The 23851-nt window shown below is 32.2% G+C and overlaps 1 protein-coding gene across 2 annotated transcripts; it reads left to right on the top strand.

Moving 5' to 3' along the window:
- Positions 1–4777: 4777 nt before the first annotated feature.
- On the top strand, positions 4778–13172 carry LOC118040646 (probable magnesium transporter NIPA9). 2 transcript variants are annotated; one of them, XM_073406103.1, is made up of 9 exons: positions 4778–5014; positions 5408–5506; positions 5840–5969; positions 6311–6403; positions 9984–10036; positions 10159–10229; positions 11696–11816; positions 12128–12276; positions 12746–13172. In XM_073406103.1, the coding sequence occupies exons 1-9, from the start codon at positions 4904–4906 to the stop codon at positions 12957–12959; spliced, it is 1041 nt and encodes a 346-aa protein (XP_073262204.1). In that variant the 5' UTR covers positions 4778–4903; the 3' UTR covers positions 12960–13172. The 2 variants fall into 2 exon arrangements, with proteins under 2 accessions (XP_073262204.1, XP_073262205.1); XM_073406104.1 differs by having other exon boundaries at positions 4779–5014; positions 10159–10217.
- The last annotated feature ends 10679 nt before the right edge of the window (positions 13173–23851 follow it).

Genomic DNA, 23851 nt, shown 5'->3' with positions numbered 1-23851 from the left:
AAACTAAAAAATTCAGAATAATAATCATCAAAGCTACCGAAATTTTGGCCTACATGAGTTTAAATAATTCTTGAAAAGTTAACCCTAATGGACCCTTTATGCGGACTTATATGAGGTCCACTCAAAACTGGTCCAAAACTCTAAACTGAAAAGCCCATAACCTGATCCAAACAAGCCTTGGACCCTAGCTCAAAACAAAGTTTTAATTAAGCCTAAACATTAAAGAAAATAATAAAAATAACTAATCTGTCATTAAATACCACCAGCCCTTCTTTCCTTGTGTAGCTAGGATGAATAAGGAATCCTTATAAGAAAAGGATTCTGAAACATTAATGAATCACTGCCACACTTGTAGATTATATTGCAGCTCATTAAAGATCCTTATGGAACTAGGAAATTCCCAAAGCCAGCTGCCACATCCTTGTAGGAAAAGAATCCTAACCAAATAGAAAGTCCACAAGTCAAATGGAAGTAAATAACAAAATTCATACAGCCTCCGTTGACTAGTATTGCGGTTCCTTCCCGAACTCCGATTGACCTGAATTTTTAACCCAAGGTTACAGTAAGATATGTCTGGAGAGTCCACATAAAATATTAGCCCGATCCAACGGTCGGATTGAGAATTATGACTATTGCCGTAAACCTGGACTGTTGCGCTTTTTACGCCAAAATCCGAATCTAACCTTACTTGGGTCGTATCACAGGGCTGAACCGTATCACACTGGATTTGCAAAACCGCACGCTCAATGCATATTTGCACACTTGGATCTCTTCTAACTCACCTATGAGATCTCCAGACACCTTAAGGGTTGTAAGCCCGTGCGGCTGGGTCTGCAGACCTTGTAGAGAAGAAAAATAAAAAATATATATATATCATAACAATTATTGTTGTTGTTGTTGTTGTTGTTGTTGTTGTTGTTATCGTTAATAAATTTTTTTTTTTTTAATATTACTATAAAAACTGGGGCCAGACAAGTTTAATAATATTATTAAAATGATAAATATTATTATTTGTATTATAAATATTATTAATTTTATGATAATTAAAAGTATTAATATTAAAAATATTATTATTTCTTTTATAAATATTATTATTTTGATTATTATTATTATTATTATTATTATTATTATTATTGAAAAACAATAATAGATTTGATTTGAAGGATAAAATTAAAAATTATTATCATTATCATCATCATCATCATCATCATCATTAGAAATTTTTTTAAAACATTATTATTACCATCAAAGAAAAATCATATATTTTTTAGAATATTAAAAAATATAAAAACTTGGGCAGACAGGTTAAATATTATTACTAATATTATAAATATTATTAAATTTATTAAAATTAAAATAATAATTATTATTTTGATTATAAGTAATATTATTAATATAATAATTAAAAAATTTGTAAAAAATATTATTAATATTGAAAAAAAATAATAGATTTGATTTGAATGGTAAAATTAAGAATTATTATTACTATTATTATTAGTAGTAAATTTTAAAAACTTATTATTATCATTGAAGGAAAAACTTAAATTGTTTTTAGAAGAACAATAATAGATTTGATTTGAAAAGTAAAATTAAAAATTTAAAAAAGAATTATTATTACTATATAAGAAAAACCATAATCTTTTTAGAAGATTAAAAAAATATAAAAACTTGGGTAGACAAGTTAAATATTATTAAATTTATTAATATTATTAAAATTAAAATAAATATTATTACAAGCACAATGTTTTTTATAAATATTATTATTTTGATTATAACTAATATTATTAAATAATATTGAATAAATTTGTAAAAAATATTATTAACATTGAAAAGCAATAATAGTTTGATTTGAAGGATAAAATTAAGAATTATTATTACTATTATTGTTATTGTTATTGTTATTGTTATTGTTATTATCATTAGTAAATTTTAAAAACTTATAAAGGTAAATAATAATCTTGGGTATGCCCATTATATTCTTTGTATCATTTTCTTTTAATACATAAGTTAGCTAACAAAAAAAAAATATTTTTAAGAATATTAAAAAATATAAGAACTTAGACAAACAAGTTAAATATTATTATTAATATTATACATATTATTAAAATTAAAATAATTATTATTACTATCGAAAAAATATAGATTTGATTTTAAGAGTAAAATCAATTATTATTATTAACTTGGGTCTGACATGCAGTCTGGAAGGGCATGTCATACCCAAGTTGCTTGGAAGTTGCAGGGATAAGTTCCTTAGGTTATGCAACCTTACCTGATTCAAGATAGTTGGTTCATATGTCCAAACGCTAGGCTAATGGGTTCACGTCAGGACCCAATGCTTTTCGATCTTGCATCCTCTCTCAACTCTAATGAGTTTAAATTGCAGCTAGACCTAAAATTTTTGGGTCTAGCATTTAAAAGGAGTCCAAAGCTCTTGGACCTAGTATTGCAGTAAAAACTCACTTAAATTTCGGATAAGTTTATTATTATTATTATTATAAATATTATTATTTGTATTATAAATTTTCTTATTTTTATTTTTCTTATTAATATGAAAAATATTATTATTTGTTTTATAAATATTGTTATTTTTATTATACTAAATATTGTCAATATTAAAATTATTATTATTTGTATTATAAATTTTATTATAATTAATATTATTAATATCATAATTAAGAAATTTTAAAAATATATCATTAATTTTGAAGAACAACAATAAATTTGATTTGAAGATAAAAGTATTATTAGTATTATCATCATCATCATCATTATCATTAATAAATTTGAAGAAAAATATTATTATTATCGAAGAAAAACAATAAGTTTTATTTGAAAGAATTAAAAACTATAAAACTTAGGGCATATAAGTTTAATATTATTATTAATGTCATACATATTATTAAATTCATTAATTATATTAAATTTGAAATAAATTTTATTGCTATAAAAAAAATATTAATTTGATTTGAAGGATAAAATCAATTATTATTATTATTATTATTATTAATTTGAGTCTAACATGTCATTTCACACCCAAGTTTCTAGGGTTTGGAACGGTATGCCAGACCTAAGTTGTTTGGTAGTGGCAGGAAAGTTAGTCCTTTAGATCATGCGGCCTTACCTGACCCAAGATAATTGGACTAGACGTCTAAACCATAGGCTAATGGGTTCGCGTCAGGACCCAATGCTATTTGATATTGCGTTCTCACTCAACTCTAATGGATTCGGATTGCAGCTATAACTAAGACTTTCGGGTTTGACATTTAAAAGGGATCCAAAGCTCTTGAACTTGGTGTTACAGCTAGACCTACTTAAATTTGGGTAAGTTTATTATTATTATTAGTATTAAAAATATTATTATTTGTATTATAATATTTTTATTTTTATTAATATTATTAATATGAAAAATATTATCATTTGTCTTAGAAATATTTTTATTTTTATTATAATTAATATTGCCAAGATTAAAAATATTATTATTTGTATTATAATTAATATTATTAATATCATAATTAAATTTTTTTAAAAATATATCATTAATTTTGAAAAATAACAATAGATTTGATTTGAAAGGTAAAATTATTATTATTATTAAATTTGAAGAAAAATATTATTATTATCAAAGAAAAAACAATAAGTTTTATTTGAAGGGATTAAAAATTAGAAAAAATTAGGCCAGATAGGTTTAATAATATTTTTAATATCATAAATATTATTTAATTCAAAATAAATTCTATTATTATTGAAAGAACATAGATTTGATTTTTAAGGGGTAAACTTGTATCTGTCATTTATGAGGGGTCCAAAGCTCTTGGACCTAGTGTTGTAGATAAACCCACTTAAACTTGATTAAGTTTAATATTATTATTAATATTAAAATATTATTATTTATATTATAATTAATAAATTTGAAAAAAAATTAGTATTGAAAAACAACCATAGATTTAATTTGAAGGATAAATTTAAAAAATTATTATTATTATTATTATTATTATTATTATTATATTTGAAAAAAAGTATTATTATTATAGAAAAAAACCATATTTTTTTTGATAAATTAAAAAATATATGAACTTGGGTTAAATAAGTTATATATTATTATTAATATTATAAATATCATTATTGGATATGAAGTTAAAGTGTATCGGGATTCGAGACTTTTTAATTTTTTTTATAAACAAATTTAATATTTTTTAAATTTTTAAATTTTTAATATATTTTATAAAAATAATTGACCCGCTACGTATCTCGTGCCCTGTTTGACCATCCAAAAATGAAACGAAGAAAGCTGTAGCATTTATTTATTTTAGGGAAAACCTCATTTTAACCTCTTAACATATTTTAAAAGTTAATTTCATCGAATTGCATCCCAAGTTATTAAAAATTATGTGCATGTATGCAAATATCCGGCAATTCCTGGATGGAGAGGCAGCATTGTTTAATCTAAATTAAAAAAAATGGAATAGAATTTATGAAATTAATTATTTTGAGATGAAATTAAAATCAAGTAATATACCAGGTTTGATAACAGTGAAATGTGTTTGCAACATTTTACTGTGTTTTTTTTTTTTAATTTTAATTTTATTTTAAAATAATTTTGTTATATTTTTAAATTATTTTAATATACTAATATAAAAAATAATTTTTTTTATTTTGATAATAAAAAAATATTTTAAATTATCACTTCCAATCAAAATATTTACCACTACCACAATCATTTCTAGACAAATAACAGCAGGTTAAGTAAAGAAAACAACGAAACAAATCAAAATTCAAAGCCACCATAAAAGGAAAGGAAAAACAAATATTTATTAGACAGCACCACCTTAAGACAGCAAAAGAGGAGATCTTTTAGGTTCCCTGCCTTTCAGAATTTTACAGAGAGAGAGAGAGAGCAAAAGAAATGTGGGAATCGATCTGTTTAACGTTGGCAGCCACCGCCGGTAATAACATCGGCAAAGTTCTTCAAAAGAAGGGCACTCTCATTCTGCCTCCCCTCTCTTTCAAACTAAAGGCATGCATCTTTTACCCACTTTCTTTTTCTTTCTTTTCTCTGCCTCCTTTGGTTTTCTTTTTGTTTCATTTTATCACTTTTGTATTGCTCAACAATTTAACAACCAATACAATATATTATTTATTTTTTAATTTTCAAGATCGTGGAAAGAATTCAAGCCCTGAATTTGGAATTCTGTTATTGTTTCAATTTCAAGAATTGATCTTTATGCTAACAAGTGCATGCATGTTGCTTTGATTCTTGATTCCCATTGTCAATCTTTCGGATTTTGATTCTGGGTTTATGGGATTTCTCTCAATTCTCTGCTTATTAGAATCCGTGCAACCGAACTATGCATGTGAAGGAAGTGGGTTGATTCGTATTTTTATTGATTTTATGTGTGTAACTTCTCAGGTGATAAGGGCATATGCTGCTAACAAAGCTTGGATCATTGGTTTTCTTATCGATATATGTGGTGCATTGTTGATGTTGAGAGCATTATCTCAAGCTCCTGTGAGTGAATCATATGTGTTCCCGATTTCTTTTAGATTATTGTGCTTTGATTGGAAATTTTTTTTGGAAAAGAAAATAGTAGGTTGACATTTTTGAACAATATAAACTTTGAGACTGCATTTTCAACATATACATGCTAAGAAAAAAAAAAGAAAGAGACTGAGAGTCTTCTTGTTGAGAATGATCTGAAGAATTCGTTTGCTCTCTTCTTCTACCAAACTCAAGTAAAAAATGAGCTCTTTTATTTGTTTGTGAACTTCTATTTGGTTAATGCAATTTATTTTGTGTCATTTGTGTACTCTTCATCAAAGTGATCTTGACTGTTTCTGTCAGGTATCTGTCATCCAACCAGTTTCTGGTTGTGGACTTGCTATTCTTTCTGTCTTTTCCCATTTTTACCTAAAGGAAGTCATGAATGTCATTGATTGGATAGGAATCACTTTGGCTGGTATTGGTACAATAGGTATGTTAATTCTTCTTGGTTGCTTCATGGATTGGTTTTGATCTCATTGTTATACTCATATTTCAGAATGTTGACATGATAGTTATGGCTCAAAAGTTAGAGTGTAATATATATTCCAAAAAGGCGTCTCATTTGGAATAGGTCTTACCTTGAACCCATGTTTTTCATTATCCGATAAGTATAAAGTTTTGTTGTATTGAGCTAAACTATTGACATAAAAATATATTAATTGGTTATGAAAATTCAATTCTCCAAAACTGTTTGATATCCATATATACTTTGTGATCCAACATCTTATTTATGTGGCAAACTAAGCCTTGCTGTTTGTTTTGTATTTGCAGGAGTTGGTGCTGGAGGTGAGGAGCAAGAGGCATCTTCTGTATCTATTTTTCAGTTACCTTGGTTGGGGTTCCTTGTTGCCCTCTTGTTTGTAGGTACCTTATTCTGTGCACCAACTTTATTAGCATTAATATGCCATTGTTGTTGAATTATTGTGTAGACATATATGAGTATGCAAAGTTGAGAAATAAGAAAACTTTTCTTTATCTTTTAGAATGTAAGCTAGTTTAAAATCTATGAAAAGATGGCAAGGACCCCACCTAAAAAATTTCTCTCAAAGAGTACCCATGGCTTGTGTCTACTCATAAACTAACTAGGCTATATCTCCAATTCTCACCTATAACACACATAGCACATACTAATCCATCACATATACAGAGTACGTAGATATGAAACACACACAAACAAGCCAAAGATCCTTATTTGTACTAGTGTTGGTCAAGACTTATGGTCACTTCTTAATGTTGATTTCTAAGGCACCGCTGGATGTGAATATTTTGTACAGTTCTTAGTGAAAGGGGTCTCTTTGAACTAGTTAATTTTCAGCTTCATGGTTGGTTGTGTATGTTAGCATGGCTTAGTCTAGAGAACTGCTTATAGTTGAAGTTGGTTTCTTCTCTTTGTAGAGTTGGTTTTGATTATCAACACTTTCCCTTGACATTGACTCGGTTCTTGCACTAATGGCAATTGAAACTCTGCGAAGTTTGGTATGGTTGAGGCCTACTGTGAACATATCAGTTCCTTTAGTGGTACATGAGTGTGATCTCCACCATGCTGAATGTTGGTCCCTTACTAGCAAAGTCTGCACTAATTAAATCTTCCATAATGCCCAATCCTTGCTTGTCAACTCTAGAAGGGGTCCTTTCCCACTTGCTCCGATACCACTTTTTCATACTAAAACAATTTTGGCATCCAAATTTTGAAAGATCTCCAACTTTTTGATTATGCAATCCCATTATGTTGCCCAATCAGTCAACACTTGTTTTGGTATATAATCCTATATTTCATGAAAGAATGGAGCATGTGGAACTAAATTTTCATTTTGTAATAGAGTTTTACTACATTTTGTAAAAGCGAAGTTTACTAGGAAAGTCAAGAGTTGTAGCAAATTGTCATGGAAGTCCAAGTGGCTGAAATTTTTACTAGAGGACTCTGTAGTAACAATTTGCAACAGCCCTAATTGTGACATGGTATGCCAGTAAGAGTGTCATTGTTGGGGGGGGGGGGTGGCTGTTGATATGGTTTGGCCATGGATTTCTCATGACAGGTCTTCAGTTTTGCGCTTGGGTTTGATGGGGAGGCCATTCGGCCAATATTGTGTTTTTCCTTGGAATTTAGCTTGTCTTCCATTCGACCATGATGGGTGTGTTTTTGGGATGGGATAGTTTTAGCTAGCCTTGGTTTGTGCATGATGATGAGTTTGGTCCAATCTCTTTAATGGTTCATTCATCCAAATCAGGTCAGCCCATGTATGGGTCTAATTTGGGCAACAAAGGCTTGTTGGGAACTTGTATCAGGTTTGATTTGGTTTAGCCATGGATTTCTCATGATGGGTCTTCAGTGTTGCGCTTGGGTTTGATGGAGAGGCCATTTAGCCAATATTGTGTTTTTCCTTAGAATTTAGCTTGTGTTCCATTCGACCATGATGGGTGGGGTTTTGGGATGGGATAGTTTTAGCTTGCCTTGGTTTGTGCATGATGATGAATTCGGTCCAATCTCTTTGATGGTTCATTCATCCAAATCAAGTCAGCCCATGTATGGGTCTAATTTGGGCAACAAAGTAGGCTTGTTGGGAGCTTGTATCAGGTTTGATTTGGGTTAATATTAATGAGTATGAGTTTGGGTCATATAAGGTCCAAAGTTATCTTGGGCTAATTGAGATCCTTTTCTTGTAAGGTTCAACAAAATATTCTCCTAAAATTGAAAGGGAAATTCTTTAATTATTGTCCCTATTGTTTAGGAGAATATTTAGCAACAAAGAAGGAAGCTTCATAGTCATACAAGGAAACTAAATGGGCTGTCAGATCTGAATCCTAGACTTGGAAGGTTTATTTAATGCTAAAGATTTGGTTCTCCTAACTAAGAAAGGAAAATGATGGGCGACTACAAGGGGGATTAATTTCTAAGATTGTTTTCCATGTTCTGAAGAAAAATCCAAGTCCTACAAGGAAAGAAGACTTCAATAATTAAATTCCTTTTCATATAAGATTTTCTAGCATCTAAATGACTTTAAAAGTTGGCTAAGCGATCCTAGAGTATCTAGGACGGTGGATATCGGCCAAGGGTTATTTAAGCTAGATAATTAAGATATTTTATTTTGTTTTTCTTTCTATTATATGCAGCATCAACAAGCTACTATCCAGACTTGTTTCCATTATTATTTCTATGTTCAAGCTTAATTAATACTATGGATTTTAATTAAGATTCAAGGCTTGTCTGGATTAGGGTTTGAGCTTACTAGTAAAGGTTTTTGGTCAGTTTTTGTAAATGAGTCAATTCAGTCCATGAGGGTAGATCTATTAGGGTTAATTTCTGAGAACTATTTAAACACGTGTTAAGCCTAAATTTCAGCATCTTTGATGAATAATAATACTTCTGAACTTTTTAGTTTTAATGTGAGAGATTTTTGCATTCTTTGGTTTTTGAACGAATTGAATTTGACTTATCATAGAGTAACTGGTTTTTGGTCAGTTTTTGTAAGTGGGTCAATTTAGTCCAAAAGAGAAGATCCATTAGGGTTAATTTCTCAGAACCATTTAAAAACGTGTTAAGCCTAAATTTCAGCATCTTTGATGAATAATACTTCTGAACTTTTTAGTTTTAATGTGAGGGAGATTCTTGCATTCTTCGGTTTTTGAACTAATTGAATTTGACTTATCAAAGATTAACTAGCGTCATGCAACTTTATTCCAATAGTGTTGGTGTCTTGGACATGTTTTCATTACATCACACTCTTATCAGACCTTTTTTGGTTTTCCAGGATAAGATAACAATCTTGATTGTGGGTTACGTGACTACGTAATCACGAGGTTCGCTTCACATGTCAAGAGTCAATAACTGACTCAATAATTGAAGAAGCAAACCTGAATTTGCTATCTAAAGCGAGCATTTAGCCAGCCAAGCAACTGAAAGTTTATCCAACCAAGTCACATCTGTCTTTGACTAAGGCATCGACCAATTGCTTCATAGCTAGAACCAATCCTACAAAGGTTGCATTTGCATTTCACTGAAAGAAGTATAAATAGGTCACCTGGCTTCTTTTTTGTAGATTGCTTCATTTATGCAGTAAGATGAATTCTATATTATTTTTGTATAATAGGCAGCAAGAGTAGAGAAAAGTGTAGTGAGCCTATGAGCATTTTGTTTGTGGCTCACAATGCTCTAATATAATAAAAGCGTTTGGTTTCATGTCCTAACTCTTTGCACTTCTCGACTATAAATACATCTAAATTTCTCCTTTCTAGCTTCTAGTGCGGACTATAACTTGATTGCTACCATTTATAGTTTTTGGTGCTTCATTTATGTTCTCATTGTGTAATTTTTCTAGTTGGGATTTAGTTCATCAGATATTTTATGAACATCTGCATGGTTGGAGGGAGTGCATTAGATACAATGTGATGATTACTCAGTATGGTTTGATATGTGCAACTAAATATGATTTTTTTAAATAGGTAGTCCTCAACGGATGGCTTCGGGTATACAGACATCAAAGAAGAGCACATGAAATGGTATAATTTTCTTTGTTTATCTTGTTGGTTAGTAAGGTATTTTTGTTTCTGATTTTGATTCCTCAACCATCCCTCCTAGCCCTCATTGTTCTGCTTTCTGTTGAAAACTGTTTTCAATGCAGATGGACTATGAAGTTGTTGAAGAAATTATATATGGTTTGGAATCTGGCATTTTGTTTGGGTATGATTCCTGGTACACCATCTTTGTTCATAAATTTATTGCTTTTTAGTGTTGCCTTTATTTTTATAACAGTGATTTATGTTCAACAAATTCAAAATTATCAGAACTTTGATGTGCCAATTTGCATAAATAATATTGTCAGACTTAGATTACATCATTGAATGTGTAGAAGTTCATATTATTAGACATGTTGATGCGAACCTCGTGATTACGTGGTCACGCAACCCACACTCAAAGACACCAATTCCTGTAAAGCCAAGTAAATCAGGTTTGATAGGAGTGTGACATAGATAACTTGTACCTAGGCACCAACACTATTGAAAACGGAGACCCCCACCCAACGAATATTGATTCGTGAACGAGAAGTATAAGGATGACGCCACGAAGACAGTTGTTCTTCAATAAGTCATTTTTCAATTCTTTAGAGAACCATGAAAGGGAGATTATCTCACCAACACACACACACAAAGTGCGGCAAACAAGAAGTTTTATTAATCTGAATTGTCTAGCCTTACATCTCTGGTCATGCCCTTATTTATAGTGACTCCAAACTAAAATAAACCCTAATGGACTCCTTATGTGGACTTATATGATGCTCACTTACAATTAAACCCAAATAATATAAATAAACCAAAAACTAAGAAGAGAATAATAATAAAATAAATAAATCCGAATTTAAAATCCTAAATATGATAGGATTAAATTTGTTGCTCTTTAAAAGTCCCATATAAGCTAGGAAAATCAAATCTGAAGGTAGAATTAGTTCTGAAATCTTCTTTTCTTTTTGTAGCTAGGATGAATAAGGAATCTTTGTAAGAAAAGGATTCTGAAACATTTATAAATTCTTTCCACACTTGGAAGCTATGTTGCAGCTCATTAAAGATTTTTATAGAATTAGGAGATTTCCAAAATAAGCTGCCACATCTTTTTAGAAAAAGAATCCTAGCCAAATAAGAAGTCCATAAGTCAAAAGGAAGTAAATAACAAAACTCGTACAGCCTTTGTTGACCCGTGTTCGGATGCCTTGCTGAACTCTGATTGATATGATAGTTTAACCCAAGGTAGGCAAACATGTCAGGAGCCTCCACGTAAAATTTCAGCCCGATCCAATGGTAGGATTGAGAATTATGACTATTGCCGTAAAACTGGATAGTTGCGCATTTTACATTAAAATCCGAATTTGACCTTGCCTGGATCGTATCACGTGTTATGCTTGAAGGCTTCACCTACTAGTGTTATCATTTTAGTTTGTCATTGTCATTTAATCAGAATATTAACAGTTGCTGCAAAATCAATATATCATTTATATGCATAGAAACTCTACCTTGATGAATATGCTTAAAATATTATTTCTTATAGTGCCATTAAATTTATACCAAAATCAAGTATTGGTCCTGACATCAAAAAAAAGTTGTGAACTGCTGCTGTTGTTCAGCTAGGCTTCAGGTCCTAAATGCTGAGTTGCACATCATTTGTAGGATGGCTTCTGTAATATCAAAGATGGGATTTGTCTTCATGGAGCAGGGTTTCTCCAGGATGCTAGTCCCTATATGCGTCTCCATCAGTATATGCTGTAGTGCAACGGGATTTTATTACCAGGTATTTTCAAATCAGCATCTAGATGTTCTCTCTAGGGCTCCATCTGATCTATTTTGCCCTTTTCTCTGCATAAAACTTGTTTTTCATATTTTAGATGTCCATATCTGTATGGGATTTCTGCTTGCCTCTCACTCATCTTAGAACAGGAAAAACAAGATTTCATTTCTCGCATGCACGCACTTGTCTTATTGATTTTCCAATTGGTTTTGCTTTGAGTGGAGCCAGATCCACTTCGCTCTTCCTGTTGAAGCTACCTGATTGTGTAGAAAAAGTTGACAGGTCAAACTGATATACGATTTCCTTCTGAACAGACTCAGGGTCTAAAGCATGGAAGGGCAATTGTGGTGTCTACATGCGCTGCCGTGGCATCAATAGTGACTGGTGTACTTGCTGGAATGCTTGCATTAGGAGAACAGTTGCCTTCAGCACCCACTGCTCGTTTTTTACTTCTACTTGGATGGTAAGCAAAGTTTTTATTTAAACCATTGCCCTTCTAAATTCAAGTATCTTGATATGAGGTTGATGCGCCAAGTCATGGTTTCTTGAAAGCAATATAATTTGATGCTATACCACAGGGAAGGTGACCTATTCGAGAGATTGCATGTGGAAACCATCTATTTTAGACAATTTTGCAGGCATCTGATTTAGAAACTTTGATTTACATGTTATTGAAATTTCTCCTTTAAGCATAAAATGATGGTTAAAAACTCAAAAGGTATTCAATTCTGTGTTAGTGTCTTAGCTGAACTGTGTACAATATTAAAGTGTACAATATTAAAGTATCCTTCAAAGGCTCGTTTTGTAGAATTTGTACGTTTAGAAAACCTATACATACAGCAAACGTGCTTATAGGGATCCCAGCTAGGAAATCTGAGGTATTGTCTTATTGCTATAAATATACTCTTACATTGAGGTTTTCTGTATTGCAGGCTGTTTATCGTTGTAGGTGTGATTTTACTTGTTAGTTCAACTTGGCTGCTGCGGCATCTTCCATTGCGTCGCTTCATACGAATTAATGTTGATCGAAATTTCAGTTTAAGTCGATCAGGATCTCTCCGACTTAAGGATTCAAACCCAGCTGCTGTTATCCATGCAGCAACATTGCATCATTTGATATCATCTCCGTCCAAGGAGAAGGCTTGAACAAAAACAATGCTTGCAAGTTTTTTGCCAATGCCTTGACAGTTTTTGGTCAACATACCTGTGCCGTCCTTAAGTGCTTATTCATGCCTGCCCTTGTTGTGGGTGGGGGTGTACATATGATCTGATTATTGCTTTTTTTTTTTTTTTTTTTGAAGGCACGGGATTTTTTAAATCATTTTGCATAAACAAAAATTTTCTACCAATCAAAATTCATCATGTGTTATTATTATTTTATTTTTACATTAAAAGATGAAATAAATGAAAAGAAAAATAAATAGGTTTTTTTATATTTTTTTTGCCAATGTAATCCATGAGATGAAATATCTTAAATGAAATTTATCAATAAAATAATATTATGTAGTATTGAGAAATAACTGAGTCTTATAAACAAATAGAGATGAAATATCTCAAATAAAATCAACTAATATAAAATTAACTAATAAAATAATATTTTATGTGGTATTGAGAAATAACCGAGTCTTTATAAATTTTTTATAAATAAATAGAAGGACTTTAGATAAGGGGGAAATAATTCTTGGAGATATAAAATCTTTTTGAAGACAAGTTTTCACAAAAGCAAGTTATATCTTAAAAGCTCTAAAGTTTTTTTCATCTATAATCTAGAAGTCTATATTATAGTTTGAAGCCATGCATCCATGAAAGATGGCTCCTTTGCTTAATCAAGTCTAAATGTTTAATAAAAGTTTTAAATCAAAGATATTTTTTAAAGTATCAAATCATTAAATTTTTTGTAATATCTCATTTTGCAACACACATTGAAATTTGTCTTTTAACAAGGTATAAATTTCGGTTTGATTTCATAAATACATCAAGTAAATATATATCAAATGAATTAGAAGGTTGTTTTATTTTGGTATAAAAATATTTTAAGATGAGATTGTACCTGACATATATTCTAATAAAATCAAATATTTATACAACATATTTGTTTAATTCTAGGTGCTAAAAATTGTGTCCATAAATTTGTGGCAAAGATATCTCTACCTCATTTTTTTTTATCAAGAAAGAATTTTCAACAACCTTTCGATGGTAACTAGGAAGAACATGATCACCGTTGTTGCTTTCAAAAGAAATAAGATTGGTGATTCAATTCGCTGACATACTGTTGAAGATTCTTCAATCTCGCCAATAAAAACATAATTCATCATCGAGCTGTATGCATAAATTAAGTTGATTCTCGAGTTGATGTCAACATTGAATGCAATGGGGGCATGATGATGTGGATCAGTCCACGAACACTAAAGACCCATTACACGTTCCAAATGGGCTCATCACAGGGTCCAAAGCAAACACATTGAAAGAAGCATTGAATGTAGTAGTTTTGCAAGTTTCGGCCAAGGCTGAAGTTGGGGATCCTTTGGAGCATCAAGAGGATGCCTTAGTACATTTAATTCATATGCAAGAGGGATCCAATACACCTTTATTTGGACCATGAAGTTTAGACAATAAGGCTTCCAATTTTGTATCAGTTTCAGCTAGCCTTTATTTTTGTTATGTTTGCATGTGTTTTATGGATTCCTAACTAGTTTTGGATTTTCTATTATGTGTCGAAACATTTATTATTTCATTTACATATTAAAATTTATTATTTTTATTTTATTTTTCTAGTTAGGTGAGGATAAAAAACAACGAAGAAAACAAAAGAATCTAAGTTGACTTAGGAAACACATGTGGCGGAAAAGAGAAGCATTATAGGCAGCGTCCTTTTCCTTCCAAAAGAAAGATAAATACCAGGTTGTGATTTTCCAACTTGGAAATCAAAGGGGCGACAACTTCTCCTTTAACTATGATGATTGGGCTATATAGGTTATAAATAAGTCTTGTAGCATTAGGAAAAAAACAGGCCTAACAAGGCTGGTATTGGGCCGGACATATCAACCCCTTGTTCCACACGAATTGGGCTCTTCTTGGACCTTAACTAGATGAATTAAAGGCTGTCCTTCATGCTCCCTAAATGTCCTAAGCCCTTCTCGGTCCATCTTGCTCCATAAGTTCTGAACAAGCCCATTCAATGCTTCTTTGCCCTAGCTCTTGTGATTGGCCCAATTAGCACCTCCAATGGATCGTTGGCATGATTACGCTTGGTGTTGGGTTGATCCGCATCATTAGCTATAGCCCAAGGCTTGTTTGAGCTTTTTTAACACTTTGTTTTCAGCTAGAATTCAAGGTTTATTTGGATCAGGGTTTGTGCTTACTCATACAGGTTTTGGGTCAATTTTTATAAGTGGGTCATTCGATTTCATTCTAATAGTGTTGGTGTCTTAAGATAGGTTTTTATTGTGTCACACTTCTATTAGATCTCTTTTGCCTTTCCGGGATCAGATCTTAATCTTGATTGTGGGTTGCGTGACCACGTGATCAAGAGGTTCACATTAGTTAGTATCAAAGCAAAGCTCTAAGAATAAGTGTTATCCTTTCATATTTTGTATTTTTGTTTTTTGTCTTGCGTGTCAATTTTTCTTTGTTTTGTCTTTGTTTCAAGTCTAATCTTGATTGGTTGCATTGAATTGAGTCTTTTGGTATATATAAAAAAAGGTGTATGTATTCAGCAAAAGGGAGGGAATGAAAGAGGATCCCAAAGCAAGAATGGAAAAAACTAAGGTAACGCCGCAAGCATGAAAACAAAAGAGGGTAATCGTGGTTATTATTCAAAAGTATATGCATTAGTGGTTAGTAAAGTGTGCTTATTTGAAATCCTTTTTAGCCACTATGTCTATACAGTGTTGTTGGAGGGAAGTGTTAGTAGGAATGGAATTCTAAAGGCTTAAAGAACAAGCCTCTAAAACAACCATTATTCCTATTAAAGATTCAAGGATGAATCTTCTTGAAAAGAGAGGGAATGATACAGTTCAACCCATGGATTTCCCATGAAGGGCCTTCAATTTTGTTTTTGAGTTTGATGGGGAGGCCATTTGGCAAAGTTTGTGTTCCATTTGGTCATGATGAGTTTTTGGCATGAGTTAGTTTTTAACCAGCCTTGGTTTGTGCATGGTGATGGGTTAGATCCAATCTCTTTGATAGTTCATTCAACCAAAGTAGGTGATGAGAACCTCGTGATCACGCAACCCACAATCAAGATTGAGATCTGATCCTGGAAAGCAGAAAAGGAGGAGTGTGACACAATGGAAACTTGCCCCAAGGCACCAGCACTATTGGAATGAAGTAAAATAACGTCACGAAGCCAGTTAATCTTCAATAAGTCAAATTTAGTTCGTTTAAGAATTGAAGAATGCAAGAATCACTCTCACACATTAAAATTAAAAAATTCAGAAGTAATATTCATCAATGGCCCTGAAATTTTGGTTACATGAGTTTAAATAGTTCTTGGAAAATTAACTCCTATGGATCTACCCTTGTGGCATGAACTGATCCACATACAAAACTGAAAAGCCCATAACCTAATCCAAACAAGCCTTGGATCCTAACTTAAAACAAAGTTTTAATTAAGCCCAAACATGAAAGAAAATATAAAAATACCTAATTTGTCATTAAATAGCACCAGCCCTACTTTCCTTATGTAATTGGGATGAATAAGGAATTTTTATAAAAAAAGGATTCCGGAACATTAATGAATCATTGCTACTATTGAAAATTATGTTTTAGCTCATTAAAGATTCTTGTGGAACTAGGAAATTCTCTGAACAAGTTGTCATATCCTTTTAGAAAAATGATCCTTGCCAAATAGAAAGTTCACAAGTTAAAAGAAAGTAAATAACAAAATTCATATAGTCTGTTGTGACGTATATTGCAAATCCTTTCCTAAATCTAATTCACCTAAAACTTTACACAAATATCTATGAAATCTTTTGGTAAAGTTTCAGCTCAATCCAATTGTTAGATTTGGAGTTATGCTCACTAGTGTAAAACTAGACGATAGAAAATTTTACGCCAAAATCCTAAGCTAACTTTGCTTGGGTCAGTTTCATCACTTTCACATTTGTTTGTTTTGAATTAGTTCTAGTCCAAACAAAAGTTAGATTTGTAATTTCGATCAGTTCTTCCTATCGTAAACTCTATTCTTGTTATTTCTTTGTCTTTTTCTATTTTTCCTATTTGTGTCATGTATTCAGTAAGAGAGAGGAGGATTCTAGCTCAAGGATATGAAAAACTAAGCCATGGTTTGGGGGTTTTAGAACAAGAAGTTGATAAGTGTAGAAAATAACTATGATCTTCTAGCTTCATGAGAAAATGAAGTACAACACCAAAAAAATAAAAGACAAAGCTGAGCTGCTATTGTTACCATTTAAAATGATGTATGCAAGTGGTTAGCACGACGTGTTTATTTGATATTCTTGTCAGTCACTACTTCCATACACTGTTGGAGAAAGGTGTTAGCAATAAGGGATTTTTAAAGGCTTAAACAAGAGGCTAACAAAAGGTGTTAGCAATAATCTTAAGATTCGAGGGAGAATCTTCTTGAAGAGGGAGGGAATGATATGATTCAGCCTTGTGATACGACCCAAGCAAAGTTAGATTTGGATTTTGACGTAAAAGTTTCTACTGTCTAGTTTTATGTTATTAAGTATAACTCCAAATCTAACTATTGGATCAATCTAAAACTTTACTAGAAGATTCTATAGGTATTTTTCTATGTTAGGGTAAATTTTCAGGTAAACCGAAGTTTGGAAAAGACTTGTGATATAGATCAAAACAGGTTGTATGAATTTTGTTATTTACTTCCTTTTAACTTGTGGACTTCCTATTTGGCAAGTATCCTTTTTCTAAAAGGATGTGACAGCTTATTTTGGAAATTTTTTAGTTCCATAAGAATCTTTAATGAGCCATAATGTTCCAGAATCCTTTTCTTATAAGGAATCCTTATTCATCGTAGCTATACAATGAAAGAAGAGCTGGTGTTATTTAATGACAAATTAGTTATTTTTATTATTTTCTTTCATGTTTGGACTTAATTATTTGGATCAGGTTATGAGCTTTTCAGTTTAGGGTTTTTTAGTCATTTTTGTATGTAGGTCAGTTCAGCCCACAAGAGTAGATCCATTAGGATTAAGTTTTTAAGAACTATTTAAACACATGTAACCTAAATTTCAGCAACCATTGATGAGTATTCCTTTTGAAATTTTTAGTTTTAACGTGTGATAGTGATTCTTGCATTCTTTAGTTGAATGAACTGAATCTGACTTATCAAAGATTAACTGACTTTGTGATGTCATTCTACTGCATTCCAATAGTGTTAGTGCCTTGAAGTAGGTTTCGATTGTGTCATAACTCCTATCAAATCTATTTTCGCTTTTTAGGATCAAATCTTAATCTTGATTATGGGTAGCGTGACCTTGTGATCACGAGGTTCGCATCAAGATATCTACCCAAGGTTTAGTAGGTAGAGGCAATGGTGTATGCAGTTTATATGATTGTACTCTTTATTTTTCCTTTCTACATTATGCATTGTTCATATATTCATTGCATATCTATTTTCATCTTTAGCTAGTAGAAATGTTTATGCAATACATCAAAAGTTGTTGCAACCCTAAAATGACCTATTAAACCATATTATGTGCTTTATGAACAACCAATTCATGCAAAGAACTAGCAGGAACACACAATTGATTATCTTTGAACAAGTAACTATCCATCTAATAAAACTTACCAAAAGCCAAATGTCTACATGCATTATATATTTCAACAAAGTCAGAATCATTAGCATTCAATGCCTTCACATATTTAAAGCCTATCAATCTAGTACTCATAGTGTTTAGAAAAACATACCTGCGTAAAAGTACACCAACCATTATATTCTCTTTGCCTTGTTTATCCTTGATCACATAAGGAAAAGTAAATGAATTCAACCCATTTTGCATGTCTTCTATTCAACTTACCTTGTCCTTTCAGATGTTTTAAGGACTCATGATCTGAATAGATTACAAACTCTTTTGACCACAATTAATGTTGTCATGTCTCAAGTGTTCTTACCAAAGTATACAGTTCTTTGTCATAAGTGAAATAGTTCAAAGTCGTTCCACTTAACTTACTAAAATAAACAATGGGTATTCGATCCTACATTAACATATGTCCTATTCCTAGTCTAGATGCATCACATTCAATTTCAAATACTTTTTAAAGTCAAAAATAGGTGTAGAACATAATTTTTCTTTTAAAAGAGCAAAAGCTGATTCTTGTTACTCCCCCCCATTTAAACCCAACTGACTTTTTAACAATTTCAATCAAGAGTGCATCTAATGTACTGAAATCTTTCACTGTATAGGCCGATCCTAGATGGCCTTAACTTTCTCCTCATTCATCTCAATACCATGTGCATTTACAGCATAGCGAGGAAACACAATTTTCTCCATGCAAAAGAATACACTTCTTAAGATTAGCATCCAATTTCTCACTATGCAACATACTAAATATATTACACAAATGATCAAAATGCTCATTCAACTTCTTATAGATCAAAATGCCATCAAAATACACAACCATAAACTTACCTATAAACACACGCAATATATGATTCATTAAATGTATAAATGTGCTAGGTGCATTTGTAAGTGCAAATGGCATGACTAACCATTCATACAAACCATACTTAGTCTTAAATGTAGTTTTCCACTCATCACATTCTTTCATCCTAATATAATGGTACCCATTTTTTAGATCAAATTTAGAGAATATGCTTAAATCCATGTAAGACTAGCATGTTAGCAAACCTAGAAATGTGATGTCTATACTTAATTGTTATACTAATGGCTCGACAATTATCACACATCCTCCATGTTCCATCATTCTTAGACATAAGTAACACTAGCACAACACATAGGCTCATATTCTCACAAATGTACCTCTTCTCAATTAGCTCATCAAATTGCCTTAGAAGCTCCTTCGTCTTCTCAAGATTGCTTATATAGGCTAGTCAATTAGGGATTGCATCCCCGCATACATGATCAATATGTTGTTCTATTTCTCTTAAAGGTGGTAATCTGCTAAGGATATCTTTAGGAAACATATCTTCAATCTCTTGCAACAAAGAAACAACAACACTAGGCATAACATGATCAAGATCTGGATTTCAAGGTTAATGATTTTAGGCCTATTTCTTGTTGTAATACTATGTACAAATGCTTTGCCAAGAATATAGAGTTAATAGAGTTCTTTATAACTTGGTTGGCCAATTTTAGTTTGCTTTTATAGAGGGGCGCAATATCAATGACAACATCTCACTTTCACAAGAGATTCTTTGCAATTATCATTGAAAAGGGGGTCCTCCTAGGTGTTCTTTGAAGGTGCATTTGATGAAAGCTTATGATTCAGTTGGGTGAGACTTCATTTTAATCGTTCTTCATATAGTTGGCTTTCCTCGTATGGTTAATTAGATTAGCGAATGTATGTCCACTACTAGATTTTCAGTTTCTATCAGTAAAGAGCTTCATCGGTTTTTTGCTGGTAGTGGAGGGTTAAAGGTAGGGAGATCCTTTGTCACCTTATTTTTTTGCTCTTGTTATGGAAGTCTTCTCTGGGATGATGGGTTGGTTGGGTAGAGATCAGAATTTCAAATACCATTGGCGGTATGAGAGGGAGCAACTTACTCACTTATGTTTTTCTGATGATTTTTTGCTAGGCTGAAGTGGGTACAGTTTCCTTAATCAAGAAGTGCATTGACCAATTTTGGCTTCTAGAAGGTTTGTCACAAACCATGATAAAAGTAGCATGTTTTTAAAACTCCGCTTCTTGAGGTCTATAAAGAAAGGAATTTGCCAGTCAGGTACCTAGGTGTTCCTTTTATCACTACATCTTCTGATTGCTTGATCCATTTGGACTATAAGGATGTAGGTAGACTTTAACTTATTAAGTCCATCATCTTCTTATCCATGTTTTTATAGGTAGGGCTAGGACTTGGGTGAATTGCATCATCTCGTATGTAGGTAGACTTCAACTTATTAAGCCCATCTTTTCTTTTCAAGTGTATTAGTCTTCTCTTTTCATTCTTCCGAAGGCTATTGTAATGAAGATCATATCCTTGCTACGTAGCTTTTTGTGGAGGGGTAGTGATCTTGCTTCAGGTGGTCCTAAAGTTACTTGGGAGAAGATTTGTTTTCTAGAGGAGGAAGGAGGTTTAGGAGTTATTAATATGGAGGTTTGGAAAAAGATTGCCATGGTTATTTACCTATGGAATTTATGTTCTACACTAGGCCTACCATTCTATTTGGTCATCTTGGATTCACACTTGATGCGAACCTCGTGATTACATGGTCACACAACCAACAATCAAGATTACAATTTGATCCTAGAGAGTCGAAACAGGTTTGATAGGAGTGTAACACAATGAAAACCTATCCCAAGGCACCAACACTATTGGAATGAGTAGAGTGACACCACGAAACCAGTTAATCTTCGATAAGTTAGATTCAGTTTGTTCAAGAATTGAATGAAAAATTCATAATAATATTCATCCCAATTGCTGAAATTTTGGTTACATGAGTTTAAATAACTCTTGAAAAATTAACCCTAATGATGCGAACCTCGTGATCACGTGGTCACGCAACCCACACGCAAAGACACCCATTCCCGGAAAGCCAAATAAATCAGGTTTGATAGGAGTGTGATACAAAGATAACTTGTACCTAGGCACCAACACTATTGGAAACGGAGACCCCCACCCAACGAATATTGATTCGCGAATGAGAAGTATAAGGATGATGCCACGAAGACAGTTGTTCTTCGATAAGTCATTTTTCAATTCTTTAGAGAACCATGGAAGTGAGATTATCTCACCAACACACACACACAAAGTGCGGCAAACAAGAAGTTTTATTAATTTGAATTGTCTCCCTTACATGTCTGGTTATGCCCTTATTTATAGTAATTGCAAACTAAAATAAACCCTAATGGACCCCTTATGTGGACTTATATGATACCCACTTATAATTAAACCCAAATAATATAAATAAACCCTAAACTAAGAAGAAAATAACAATAAAATAAATAAATCCGAATTTAATATCCTAAATATGATAGGATTAGATTTGTAGCCCTTTAGAAGTCCTATATAAGCTAGGAGAATCAAATCTGAAGGTAGAATTAGTTCTGAAATCTTCTTTTCTTTTTGTAGCTAGGATGAATAAGGAATCCTTATAAGAAAAGGATTCTGAAACATTTATGAATCCTTGCCACACTTGGAAACTATGTTGCAGCCCATTAAAGATCTTTGTAGAATTAGGAGATTCCCAAAATAAGCTGCCACATCCTTTTAGAAAAAGAATCCTAGCCAAATAGGAAGTCCACAAGTCAAAAGGAAGTAAATAACAAAACTTGTACAACCTCTGTTGACCTGTTTTTGGATGCCTTGCCGAACTCCGATTGACATGATATTTTAACCCAAGGTACGAAAACATGTCAGGAGCCTCCACATAAACTTTCAGCCAGATCCAACGGCAGGATTGATAATTATGACTATTTTTGTAAAACTGGATAGTTGCGCATTTTACGTCAGAATTTGACCTTGCCTGGATCGTATCACATAATGAACCTTTTATATGTGGACTTATATGAGGTCAACTCCAAAAATAACCCAAAAACCTAAACTGAAAAGCCCATAACCTGATTCAAACAAACCTTGGATCCTAGCTCAAAACAAAGTTTTAATTAAGCCAAACATGAACGAAAATAATAAAAATAACTAATTTGTCATTAAATACCACTAGCCCTTATTTCCTTGTGTTGCTAGGATGAATAAGGAATCCTTGTAAGAAAAGAATTTTGAAACATTAATGAATCCTTGCCACACTTGGAGATTATATTGCAACTTATTAAAGATCCTTGTGGAACTAGGAAATTTCCAAAACCAACTGCCACATCCTTATAGGAAAAGAATCCTAACCAAATAGAAAGTTCACAAGTCAAAGGAAGTAAATAACAAAATTCATAGAGCCTCTGTTGACTAGTATTTCCATGTGTTCCCAGGGTAGGACACCATGTTTGCAGAGTCCACGTAACATTTTAGCTCGATCCCACGATCGGATTGAGAATTATGATGTTGTAAACATGGACTGTTGCGTATTTTATGTCAAAATCCAAATCTGACCTTGCTTGGGTGGTATCACAAGGCTGAACCGTATCATTCCCTCTCTCTTTAAGAAGATTCGCCCTCGAATCTTGAATATGATTAGTAGCAACTTTAGTAGGCTCTTGTTAAGCCTTTAGAATTCCCTTATTGCTAACACCTTTCTCCAACAAAACTGTATAGAAGTAGTGACTGACAAGAATTTAAAATAAGCACGCTGATACGATCTAGGCAAGGTCAAATTCGGATTTTGACGTAAAATCTGCAACTATCTAGTTTTATGGAAACAATCATAATTCTCAATCTGATTGTTGGATCAAACTGAACTTTTATGTGGAGTCTCTTGACATGTTTTTCTACCTTGGGTTAAAATTTCAGGTCAATCGAAGTTTGGAAAGACATGGATACTGGTCAACAGAGGTTGTAGGAATTTTGTTATTCACTTCCTTTTAACTTGTAGACTTCCTATTTGACTAGAATTCTTTTTCCTAAGAGAATGTGGAAACTTGTTTTGGGAATATCCTAATTCTACAAGGATCTTTAATGGGCTGCAATTTAGTTTTTCAAGAGAGGCAAGGATTCATAAATGTTTCAAAATCCTTTTCTTACAATGATTCCTTATTCATCCTAGTTACAACAAGGAATGAAGACTTCAGAATTAATCTTACCTTCATATCAGATTTTCTAGTCTATTTTGGACTTCTTAATGGTGAAAAATCTGATTCTAGCATGTTTAGGATAATAATTTTTTAATTTTTATTATTTTCTTCTTATTATTTGGGTTATTATTACTTATTTGAGTTAATTGTAAGTGAGCCTCATATAAGTCCACCTAAGAGGGGTCCATTAGGGTTTA

This window comes from Populus alba, chromosome 18 (assembly GCF_005239225.2).
Source record: "Populus alba chromosome 18, ASM523922v2, whole genome shotgun sequence".
NCBI lineage: Eukaryota > Viridiplantae > Streptophyta > Magnoliopsida > Malpighiales > Salicaceae > Populus > Populus alba.
The sequence above is the reverse complement of the archived record's forward strand: the minus strand, read 5'-3'. Positions and strand labels throughout refer to the sequence as shown.

Coding starts and splice junctions, on each gene's coding strand:
- LOC118040646 (XM_073406103.1), top strand. CDS start 4,904: ATGTGGGAATCGATCTGTTTAACGTTGGCAGCCACCGCCGGTAATAAC. Junction 5,507..5,839: donor GAGCATTATCTCAAGCTCCT/GTGAGTGAATCA, acceptor TGTTTCTGTCAG/GTATCTGTCATCCAACCAGT. Junction 6,404..9,983: donor TGTTGCCCTCTTGTTTGTAG/GTACCTTATTCT, acceptor TTAAATAGGTAG/TCCTCAACGGATGGCTTCGG.